At 38.0% G+C, this 12,854-nt stretch overlaps 1 protein-coding gene across 1 annotated transcript; it reads right to left on the bottom strand.

The window, feature by feature from the left end:
• Positions 1–1,116: 1,116 nt before the first annotated feature.
• Positions 1,117–2,258, bottom strand: LOC102120008 (olfactory receptor 1S1). Its single transcript, XM_005577800.4, has one exon. The coding sequence runs from the start codon at positions 2,256–2,258 to the stop codon at positions 1,320–1,322; it is 939 nt and encodes a 312-aa protein (XP_005577857.3). The 3' UTR covers positions 1,117–1,319.
• Between the last annotated feature and the right edge of the window lie 10,596 nt (positions 2,259–12,854).

Genomic DNA, 12,854 nt, shown 5'->3' with positions numbered 1-12,854 from the left:
AAGTTTAGAGAAGAATGGAAGTCAGCTTCAGCTGGGAAAAAATAAACTTAATTTGGCAGGGCAGGTAGGTTGGAGTTGGAAGCCAGGAGGCTGGGCGGTTAAAAAAAAGTATCACATTGTTTTAAGTGTCTACTATATACTACATAGCTGTTGGGGACAGAGTCAGAACTATAACTGATACCTTTATACATAAACTCGGTGGTTTTCCATTGAAATAATTGAAGTCATCTGGAGTCATGTTTCCTAAAACATATTTGTACAATGCTAGTTCCATGAACAACTCTGTGATGAATCAGGTTCTGTATGATGGAAAAAATTGAATTTCAATTATCTCAAGTTTAGTCTTGAGAAATGCTGTGTACCATCTTACCCTCTTGGAGATTTACATGACACTAAAGGTTCTGGGAAGTTGTCCAGTTAATACATTTTGCTTCATATAACTCAGAGTTGCCAAAAATTATTTGACCATGGGAATCTTTGTTGTTGCAACCATTAAACATCTCACTGAATAGTACCTTAACAAAGCAAAGGTCAAAGTTTTAGGTCAGCTCTGAGAAAAGCTGACCTAAAGAAATGTAGATTAAAGAAAGAAGTAGTAATTGTCTTCAAAGCTAAAAAAGCTAGACTGTAGGCACTATATGCACCTGTGATATAATATAGGTTTTAAATAATTTGTATCAAAGTTTGTAATATAGATTGTAATTAAGGTGTGTGTTTTAAAATTAATCTCTATTTTTTATATGTAAATTTTGTATTTATTCATACAAGTATTTTTATTGATAAATTGTCCCCCATATTCTTGGGGAACATTTGATAGTTTGATATATTCATATAATGTGTAATAATCAAATTAGGGGATTAGGATATCCATCACCTGAAACATTTATCTTTTCTTTATGCTGGGAACATTGGAATTATTCTCTTTTAGCTATTTTGAAATATATAACAAATTGTTGTTTACCATAGTCCCCCATAATGATTTATCAAACATTAGGTCCTATTTAGTCTATCTAACTGCATTGTTGTACCCATTAATCAACCTCTATTCAACTCCACTCCACTTCTCTTCTCCTGTGCCCTGGTTACCACCAATCTACTCTCTAAGGATGCATGTTGTTCTTGTGACTTACCATGGTGGTTACCGGTTTTGTTTCCAAGACAAGAGCTAAGTGGAAAAGCTCCAACTCCCTCAGCAGTTGGAATAGGAGACAGATATCTGCAAGTTCATCAAAAGTTGAACCATCATAACTGTGCCATACACTCTGGGTTGAATCATTTATCTGATTGTGTGGACTAGAAGAATGTAGATGTCCAGGGCATCAAAGGGAAGAAAGTTTTCTATTGATGAGCTTTCTCAGGGCACCTTTCATATCCTTATTCCTCAAGCTGTAGATGAAGGGGTTCATCATTGGTGTCACCACAGTGAATAGGACAGCACCAATCTTATCAGTGTCCTCAGGGTGAGTGGAGGAGGGGAAAAAGTACACACCTACAATGGTTCCGTAGAACAGTAATACAACTGTCAGGTGAGAGCCACAAGTGGAGAAAGCTTTCCACTTTCCCTGTGTGGATGATATTCTCAGGACAGCTCTGATGATGCAGACATAGGAGAAGAAGATGAGTGCAAAGGGGAAGATGATAACTGATAAACCCACAATAAACAACACAAGCTCATTGATCATTGTGCCTGAACAGGACAGTTTGAGAAGAGGGGCCAAGTCACAGAAGAAGTGTGGGAGGGTGTTGTGGTCACAGAAGAGCAATTGAATGAGCAGAAGGGTGTGCGTCAGAGCTATAATATTACTCAGGAGCCACGAGATGACAGTGAGCAAAATGCAGAACCTGGGTCGCATGAGAGTTATGTAATTCAGAGGGTGGCAGATCGCCACAAAGCGGTCGTAGGCCATGGTCCCCAAGAGCAAATTGTCAGTGACGACAAACACAATAGAAAAGTACATCTGTGCGATGCAGCTCTCATAAGAGATGGATTGGCTGTTGGTGTGAATATTCACCAGCAGTTTGGGGACTGAGTTGGAAATGGAGGAAATATCAGCAAAGGATAGATTAGCAAGGAAGAGATACATGGGGGTGTGAAGGTACGTATCCAAGCTGATGGCCAGAATGATGAGCCCATTCCCAACCACAGTGACCAGGTACATACCCAGGAAAAGCACAAAGAGGAGGTTTTGATGTTCAGCCTGGTTGGAGAGTCCTAGGAGAATGAATTCAGTGACGGTGGTTTGGTTTCCTTGATGCATGTTTCTGCTGATCTGAAGAAAGGAACACAAAGTCTTCATACTCCTACAAGAAAACTTAGCATGGTGTCATTTGACTGCAGTCATTGCAGTGAAGCACTTCCTTTTGGCTGATGGGCGATAAAGTTTCTTCTGCTTATTAAGTGGAAGTGCTACTTAATGAGGAAGTATTTCAGCAGTGTAGAGATTTGGAAAATGTCATGGAAAAAGACAGGACATGGCAGATACTTCTCAATGAACATGTTTTAAACTCTAACAGGATTCTGAATGTGACTTTTCCAGTTGGTTTTAAATGTAGTTTCAATCTCCCAAATTAGGATCGTAGGTGAGGCATACCCTATATTCTAAAGATGTTATATACACGTGCAGCAATTACTTAAAAGTGACCAAAATGTTCCCCCTGTTCAACTTTATCCTTTAAATCTAAGAGAAAAACAATTTCAAGTCTTGTGGAAGTGAAGAGACTGGGAAAGTAAACACAACTGAGGGTTAGGAATGGCTATGGGAGTGTACACCATTGTGTGGGTGCTTCATCCCACTAATCCAGAACAAGTGCTTTTGAGGAATGAGTACAAGAAGGAGCAACGAGGGTTTTACTTCATCTGTGGCTACATATTAGCTTCAAGAAAATTTAGGGGGCACACATACACTTAAAGATTTCTGTTTGCCTCTCACTTCTAAAGGTGAAGGGGTCACTGGATCAGGTCATGATGGCAGGGGTAGGGGGAAAAGATGGTGGTTAGTATGGCAATACTGCATTTTCACCCATGGCATGGCATAAATATGTGAATTTCCCATAGGACACATGATGCTATAGGAGGTCATTGCAGTCAAGTCACCTTGTTGAGATTCCAATCCAGAAACAGCCTATCGGGGCAGAGGAGGCTGTAGCAATAATGAGGTGGCTCTCTTAAGAAACAGAGATCTTAAAGAGATCAGGAACATAATTCATTGTGCTTGTCAGGGGACCGCATAATAGGGCAGTCTCCAAAAGGGAGCCTCTGACGAACCTCAAAATGATCTCAAGAAACACCAGGCCTGCCACATATAAGGCACCAGCTGCTAGTATCTATGGCAACAGACCAAAGAAAGAACATATGCTCCCACCTTTCCGCTGTACAACCCAAGCTACACATCAGATCTGAGGTCAAAAGGGAGGACCCATGCTTTGAATTGATAGTGAAGCTGAAGTTTAAAATTGGGCTGGACTTGGTTTTTTAATACCTGGAAATGGATTTTCAGTATCAAATTTAAACTTTTTTTTTTTTTTTAGCCTGAGTCTCACTCTGTCGCCCAGGCTGGAGTGCAGTGGCGCCATCTCCACTCACTGCAAGCTCCACCTCCCAGGTTCACGCCATTCTCCTGCCTCAGCCTCCCGAGTAGCTGGGACTACAGGCGCCCGCCACCACGCCTGGCTAATTTTTGTATTTTTAGTAGAGACGGGGTTTCACCGTGTTAGCCAGGCTGGTCTCGATCTCCTGACCTCGTGAGGCTGGTCTCGATCTCCTGACCTCGTGATCCGTCCCTCTCGGCCTCCCAAAATGCTGGGATTACAGGCGTGAGCCACCGCGCCCAGCCAAATTTAAACATTTTTAAAACCTTAAGTGGCCAGAAAGGTAAATGGATATCACAAGGTGTCATCTAGGAGTAGGGAAGGGAGATTGGAGCTAGTATGATTTTCGTTGTGACTTATTGAAAATAATATCAGCTTGGGATCAAAGAGATGTTGGTTCCTCTTTCTACTCTCTTCACAATGTCTCCTTCTCATTTTATCCCTCTCTTCTACCTATCTTCAAAATCACTTGTCTTTCAAAGATTTTCTTTCCATTCAGAGGCCAGAAAAGAGGAAACTATCTCTGGAATTCCAGAAAACTGAAAGGCATTGGAGATTGAAGCAGAGATCTGAAGTCTCTTTCCTCCTGAAAAGCTTGGCTTACAAATCAGAGAGAAGGGAAAACAGATGCAGAAGGGAGAATCCACAATAAAACTGAAATGAGCTAAATAACTAGCAGGCATCTATATTGAAGATACAGACTGGACTGTGGTTAACAAGTCCTAGGCTGGTTTGGGCTTGACTAGAGAGGGGAATTGTATGTTTCTGAGTGACAATCCCTGATCTCTCCTTTCCGTTCTACCTTTCCCACTTACCAGTACTCCTGCACAAATTGTTCTGAGTTCTTAAAGTGGCTGCCTAGCTGGTCAAGACCAATGCTGGATTCTGAAGAGACTCACCTCTGAATGATGGTAAAAATCTCAGGAAGTTACTGGTTTCTAGACCCAATGGCTTTCCTTATCTTTAGCAGAGTTGCAGGTGGAGACTCAGCAGCTCTTAGGTATTTTTCAGAATAAACTCTTCCTCTAAGCTTCACAGTTAATAGAATCATTGTGCTGGGCTCACCTGGGACATTCAGGTCCTTCTCATCCCTTTGGGATAATATCCCTCAAGTGTCTTCCTCAAAACAAACAGTAACTTTTAGATCCCAGTTTTGATGAGGTAAATGGGGAATAGACAGACAGCTCTGCTTTTTTCCCTTGTTTTGTCTTCGCGTGCTCTTCCCACGCATGATTTCCTATCTGTAATGAGTTGATTATTGCTCCTCACAGGGAGGGAGTTGCTTGCACTATGTGTCATCCCCAGTGAAATGGTCAGCATTTTCAGAGTTCTTTTCTGTGTCTCCTCTAGTGCCTAATGGTGGGAAACAATTAGGAAATACCTAGATAATTGAGTTGAATTTTTTGACCAGAGATTATGAATCCAAAGTGAAGTCATATCTACTGGAAGGAAATAGGATATGATCTTGGCATAAGTTGAATAAATGCTAGCATTGGAAATTGGAGACCCAGTGATTCCACATTCAGGGCTCTTAATTGCAAACTAAAGACAAACGCTGGGTTTCTAATTTTGCAAATAAACATATTGAAATGATAATTGAGTGGTTCACAATACAATGGGAAGGATGGAAAATGACATCCTGAAATGGGCAGAAGCAATAGAGACTGCCCAGCCAGGGACTCAGGCAAAATTAATATATCCCTTCTTCCAAGGCTTAGAGGTGCCTCACAATGTAGTATACTTATTTCTCACCCAAACTAAGAATGTTGATCGCCTCTTCAGTAGGAAAACCTCAACCTATGGATTAAGTGTATCAATGAATAACATTTAAAATAATGGGGTAATAGAGAAGGAAGAAGTCAAGTTATTCTATTTATTTGCACACTAACATACAAAAATCAGCAACACTTGTATATGCTAGCAGTGAATTATCTGTAAAAGATATAAGGCAAACAATTCCATTTACAATAGCTACAAACGAAAGATAACTAGGAATAAACTTAACCAAGGAGGTGAAAGATTTCTACCCTGAAAACTATATAACTTTGATGAAAGAAACTGAGGAAGACACAAATATATGGAACAATATCTTGTGTTCAAGGATTAGAAGAATTGATATTGTTAAAATAACCATACTACCCAAGGAGATCTACAGATTTATTACAATCCTTATAAAAATTCCAATGACATTCTTCACAGAAACAAATTCTAAAATTCACATGGAACTGTAAAAGACCCCAAACTGACAAAGCAGTCCTGAAAAAAACGAATAAAGCTGAAGGCACCACATTACCTGACTTCAAAATATACTATAAAGCTATAGTAACCAAAACAGCATGGGGCTGGCATAAAAACACACACATAGAGCAGTGAAACAAAATAGAAAGCACAGAAATAAATTTAAGCACCTAAAGCCAATGGATTTTCGATAAAGACGCCAAGCACAACACATCGGATTGAAGACAATAACTGGTGTTGGTAAAACGGGATATTCACATGCAGAAGAATGACACTAGACTGTCTCTCACCATACACAAACATAAACTTAAAATAGATGATAGACATAAATGTAAAACCATAATCTATGAAACTAACCGAAGAAAACATAGGGAAACACTTCATTACATTGGGCTGGGCACAAATTTGTAAAATAAGATCTCAAAAGCTCAGGCATTAAAAGCAAAAATAGACAAATGAGGTTAAATCAAACTAAAAAGATTTTGCACAGCAAGGAAAACTATTAACAGATTGAAGGGATAATCTACAAAATTTCAAAAAATGTTTGCAAATTATGCATCTGACAATGGTTATAATATTAGGCTATATAAGGAACTTAATAGCAAAAAACCCAGCTAATTGAAAATGAGCAGACCTTAATACACATTTCTCAAAAGATGACATGGCCAAAAGGATGTATAAAAAATGTTTAATATCATTAATCATCAGAGAATTCCAAATCAAAATTATCTTGGGATATCTCCTTACTCTTATTAGGATGGCTATTTGTCAGAAGACAAAAGAAAACAAGTGTTAGTGAGGACGTGGAGGAAAGGGAACATATACACTTACACACTGTTGGTGGAATTGTAAAATAGTATAGCCGCTATGAAAAACAGAATGGGGTTTCCTCAAGAAATTAAAAATAGAACTACCATATGATCCAGCAATCCCACTACTAGGTATATATCCAAAGGAAATGAAATTTGTATGTTGAAGAAATTTCTGCATTTCCATGAGTGTATGGCACAGTTGTGATGGTTCAACTTTGGTGAACTTGCAGGTATTTGTGTCCTGTTCCAACCTCTGAAGGGGTTGGAGCTTTTCCACTTAGCTCTTGTCTTGGAAACAAAACCTGTAACTACCATGGTAAGTCACAAGAATAACATGCATCCTTAGAGTAGATTGGTAGTTACCAGAACCCAGGAATGGGAAGACGGAGTGGAGTTGATGAGATGTTGATTAATGGGTACAACAATATGGTTAGATAGAAGAAATAAGACCTATTGTTTGATAAATCATTAGAGGGACTATAGTAAACCATAATCTATTGTATATTTCAAAATAGCTAAAAGAGAATAATTCTAATGTTCCCAGTATAAAGAAAAGATAAATGTTTCAGGTGATAGATATCCCAATCTCCTAATTTGATGATTACACATTATATGAGTATATCAAAATATCACATGTTCCCCCAAAATATGGGGGACGATGTGTCAATAAAAATACATTAATCAATAAATAAAATATTTATGCATTAATACAAAATAAAAATTAATTAAGAAATCACACATCTCACATCTTAATTACAATCTATATTACTATAGACTTTGGTATGAATTATTTTTCAAGTTGTAATGTTTATAGTTGTAATGTCTCTTCATTTATTTGTTCAAGTCTTCTTACATGTTTTAATGACATTTTATAGTTTTCTTTCTATTTTAAACATATAGATTATTAAGTTGTTCCTGAGTGTCTTATGATATTTTTTGCTAACATAAATTTGTTTACAGATATGTAAGAAACAGTGTAGAATTTATTTGTTATTATCACATTTCTCTACTAAACTCTTTTGTTGGTATAATAGTTCAAACTTGATTTTCTTTTGCCATGAGAAAAATAGTAACATCAGCAAAATGATAATTTCAACCTTCAGTTTTTAATATTTTGATTCCTTGTTTGTTTTTTCCGGTTTTATTTCATTGACTAGTATCTCCAGCAAAACTGTGTTTTAATGATGGCTAATAAGCATATCGGTCGGACTTTAAGTTTTATTTTTTAAAAGATATTTAGTGTTATTTAAAGTATATATTGAATTTCACCAAATGCCTTTATAATATCTATTGAGATTATTAGATTTTTCAAAAAGTGATTAATATGTAGTTACTTATATTAATTGACTTTCTAATATTACAGCAGCCTATGCTTTTAACATCTAATTTGGCTATAATGTATTATTCATTTGCTGCACTGTCAAATTTAGCTAAGTAATATTTATGTAATATTTTTACATCTATGGTGAGTCAGATTGGCTAATAGTTGTCCTTTTGGTAATAATATTCTTGCTAAGTTGTTACTGTGGATATGATACAATTAATCATAATGAACTTATTGTTGGTTTCCTGAAACTTTTATAAAGGTGAAATAGTCTTTTTGATCCTATTTAATATTGCTACTATGAATTGCACTATGTCTGATATTAGTATTGTCGGATCTACTTTTTTAAAAAAGTTAGTACTTGTTTGGCTCTATCTCTGTCGATCCACTTACTTTAAGTATCTTAAGTGTGTCTCAAGTTATGAACATGTATCTGCATTTTTTAAAAATTTTTTAAATTTTTTATTATTATACTTTAAGTTCTAGGGTACATGTGCATAACGTGCAGGTTTGTTACATATGTATACTTGTGCCATGTTGGTGTGCTGCACACATCAACTCGTCAGCACCCATCAACTCGTCATTTACATCAGGTATAACTCCCAGTGCAATCCCTCCCCCCTCCCCCCTCCCCATGATAGGCCCCGGTGTGTGATGTTCCCCTTCCCGAGTCCAAGTGATCTCATTGTTCAGTTCCCACCTATGAGTGAGAACATGCGGTGTTTGGTTTTCTGTTCTTGTGATAGTTTGCTAAGAATGATGGTTTCCAGCTGCATCCATGTCCCTACAAAGGACACAAACTCATCCTTTTTTATGGCTGCATAGTATTCCATGGTGTATATGTGCCACATTTTCTTAATCCAGTCTGTCACTGATGGACATTTGGGTTGATTCCAAGTCTTTGCTATTGTAAATAGTGCCGCAATAAACATACGTGTGCATGTGTCTTTATAGCAGCATGATTTATAATCCTTTGGGTATATACCCAGTAATGGGATGGCTGGGTCATATGGTACTTAAATGTTAGACCTAATACCATAAAAACGCTAGAGGAAAACCTAGGTAGTACCATTCAGGACATAGGCATGGGCAAAGACTTCATGTATCTGCATTTTAACACATAATCTGAGCATTTCAGTCTTTTAACAAATCTAAGCAATTCACATAGGGTCACTGATACATTGGGTTTATGTTTTCCATTTACTACATTTTATTTATTATTTATTTATTTGTTTGTTTGTTTATTTTTTGAGACAAAGTCTTGCTCTGTGGCTCAGGCTGGAACAGAGTGGCGAGATCTCGGCTTACTGCAACGTCCACCTCCCTGGTTCAAGCAATTCCCTTGCCTCAGCCTCCTGAGTAGCTGGAATTATAGGCGCATGCCACCATGCCCTGATAATTTTTTGTGTGTTTTTAGTAGAGACGGGGTTTCACCATGTTGGCCAGACTGTTCTCGAACTCCTGACCTCAGCCAATCTGCTCGCTTCAGCCTCCCAAAATGCTGGGATTACAGGCGTGAGCCACGGCACCCAGCCCATTTACTACATTTTAAAAACTATTTCATATTTCTTCTCTTGGCTATTGCTAGATTGATGGAGTTTAATTTTCTTTTACCCCTTCTATTGGCTTGAAATATATTGATGCGATATATATTCTATTAGTGTTAAAGAAGCATACATATTTTAAAGAACTGTACATAAACCAATAACAATTAAATTTATGAATTAATATCTATAAATTTCATTCCAAACAAAATGAAATTTCAGAATACTTTACCATCTTCTTTTATTCTCTGTCTTCTATTTATGATTCAAGTCATCTGGAATTTTAGTTACAAATTATAATATTTTTGAATGTTATGGTTTGCATTTTAGAAATATTATCTTATCAATTGTATTAAGCTACATAAACACATTGTAGTATTTATTTAGAAGAAATTCAAGGGTTTTGTTGTTTACTATCCTTTCTTATGTTTTACATCTACTCTGACCAGACAAGAGAGAAAGACTTTGAAAAATTTCCAGAGCCTCGGACTGCATTTAATCTCTTCAGTGTTTGTTAATGGAACATTTCTTAGGATTCACTCTGTACCCTGTTCTGGCCTACATATTATGGGGAGTCATGATGACTAATGTCCTGGTTCTATCCTTTAGAAGTTCACAGTTGATGTGCAGATATAGTATGTGAACAGAAAGAAAGAGCTTTTAGGTACCAATATCAGGTGGAGACCAGTAAAATGGGTATCATGAGATATCAAACATGGTAGGAAAAGTGCTACAGAAATTCAGAGAAGAGAGATATCCGTGGACTTGAGTAATAGTAAATATTTCATTGAGAAAGCGAACTAGAGCCATGCATTTGAAATGGGCAGAATTTATACAGATGGGGAGACACAGAGAGGGATTTTGAAGTGGATGGATGTTACGGGTGGTGGGACCATGTATGATGTGTTTTGGGTTCAATTAAGAGTCTAACATTGCTGAGGTTGAAATTTATATAAATTAATAAGAAACAGTTTTAAGGTAACTTGGGGCCTGATCTTGGCAAGTGTTTAATATCAGGATAAGGTGTTTGAATTTTCTCATGCCAATTCCTAACCAGATGATTTCTAGTCACTCACAAAGTATGCAATTTAGAGTGATTCCATGAACAGAGTCATAGAATCTAGAGCTGGAGGGGACCACAAAGTTCACCTAGAGCACTACTTATTGTAAAAATGAGTAAATTGATCCCCAGAGTGATGGGTGACTTGTTAATACCAGGTGGTGAGTTTTGGCAGAACCAAAATGAAAACTCACTGGAAGATTTCCTAGTGCAGTGTTCCCTGGAGGCAGGTAGATGTAGCAGAAAGAACAGAGACTTTGAAGCGAGAGAGACCTGGGTTTGAATTCCAGCTTTGCTATGTTCTGAGTGGGTAACCTTGGGCATGTGGCTTAACTTCTCAGAGCCCCCTTTACCCTATCAGTAAACTGGAGATGATGTTTGCAAAACACCTACCTTGGTCTCTGGTGAGGTAGGAGACCAGCAGGACTTCTTTCCTGGTCGCATCCCTGCTGACCAAAACAGGATCTGGTCCAGACAGGATAAAGTGAAGAAACTGGCTGAACCCAGCGAATGGTGGCTATAGCAATCCCTGGCTATCTTCATTACTCATTAGCATAAGACACTTTCACCAATGCCATGGCTAGTTACAAATGCCATGGCAACAATCTTGGAAGTTACCACCCATTTCCATAGCAATGAGCCAGAAGTTACCATCTCTTTCCTAGAAAGTTCAAAATAACCTGCCTCTCAATTTTATTAACCAGCCCCTTAATTAGCATTAAATCAAAAGTGTGTATATGTGACTATAAATACAGTTACCAACAACTCATACTTTGCTGACTCTGGGTGCGTTGCCTATGAGTTATCCCTGCTCTGCAAGGAGCAGTGCCATTCAATAAAGATTGCTGTCTAGCCCATCAGCTTGCCCTTGAATCCTTTCCTTGGCAAAGCGAAGGACCCTCCCGGGCTAGGCCTGTCCTGCATCAGTGGCACATAGTCAGCAGCTCATTCAATATTAACTTTTCTTTACTTCAGAGAGGTCAGCATCCTAGGGAGGATAATTAAAGAGCTTAACAACCCCAGCCTCCTCTCTTAGCTGATTTGAGATAAACACTGACAACAAAATATCTCCAGAAAGGCCTGGTTAAGATAAAGGTTGTTAGGCTCTGACACAGTGAGGGATGGGGGTGGGGAGGAACAGAAATATGAGGGTCAGTCAGAAAATCATCTAATGATAAGTGCTCATTTTAGTTGTTAAGCACAAAATATTGAGAGAGAGAGAGAGAGAGAGAGAGATTAAAACCAAGCTCACAATATATAAAGAAATTTAGTTAACAAATAGATACTGAAACCAAGCTCACAATGGATAAAGAAATCTGGTTAACAAATTTTGGTGTATTCATATAATAGACTGCTACTTAGGGATACAAAAGAATGAGCTGCAGCAACACAGAGCAACCTGTGTCAATCTCAGAAACGTTATGTTAAGTGAAAGCCAAACTCAGAAGAATGCATACCGTATGAGTTCGTTTCTAGAAATTCTTAAATGGACAAATCTCATCTTTGTGATGGAAGTCAGAATAGTGGTTGATCAGCAGGAAGGAGAATTGATTGGAAAGGGAAATGGGAATTTTCCAGAATGATGAAAATATTTCATTATTGAATACATCAAACAGAACCAATCTGTGCATTTTAGTGTATGTTATTTACACTTCAATTAAAATACTAATAAAAACAAAGGAAGCCTACCATTTTTTCATTTTGCTTCCAGTAGAGTTTGATTCTACTATAACATCAGAGTCAGTGGAAGATCGTTTTCTGCCTTATATATTTTTTTCAGATAAGTGGAGGTTGGGATGTTGTCTTTCTTGGGATTCTGCAGGGAGAATCAGGGAGGCCGAGGGGAGCCGAGGATGCTCTTACTTATGATAATGTCCGCAGTGAAGCTGTCATCCTCCCAGATAGACGCTCTAACAGGAAGTGAATGCACAGGCATTGGACACGACAGGAACATCCAGACATGTGGCAGTTTCTCAGGCGTAAGAGGACCCAGGAAAGAACACGCTAGTTGGAGGCACTTACGTGTTATAGCCATAAAGACTATCTGCTGGAGGTGTGGGGCCTGGTATGTGAGTGTGGAAGGTAGTTGGCAATTTAGATATTTTGGAGCCAAGATTACTAAGAGGACGTCATCAGTCATAGAAAGAAATATAAAACTCTCTTGTAGAATGCACAGAAGGAGTTCTCAGAACATATCTCAAGGCAGGCATCTGGCATTTCTTACACATGGTCTTCTTGCATATATTCTTCTTCTTTAGAAAAAAATAAGATTGACTTATAACTATGTC

The sequence above is a fragment of the Macaca fascicularis genome, chromosome 14 (genome assembly GCF_037993035.2).
Source record: "Macaca fascicularis isolate 582-1 chromosome 14, T2T-MFA8v1.1".
NCBI classification, from domain to species: domain Eukaryota; kingdom Metazoa; phylum Chordata; class Mammalia; order Primates; family Cercopithecidae; genus Macaca; species Macaca fascicularis.
This window is presented reverse-complemented; position numbering and strand designations above follow the sequence as displayed.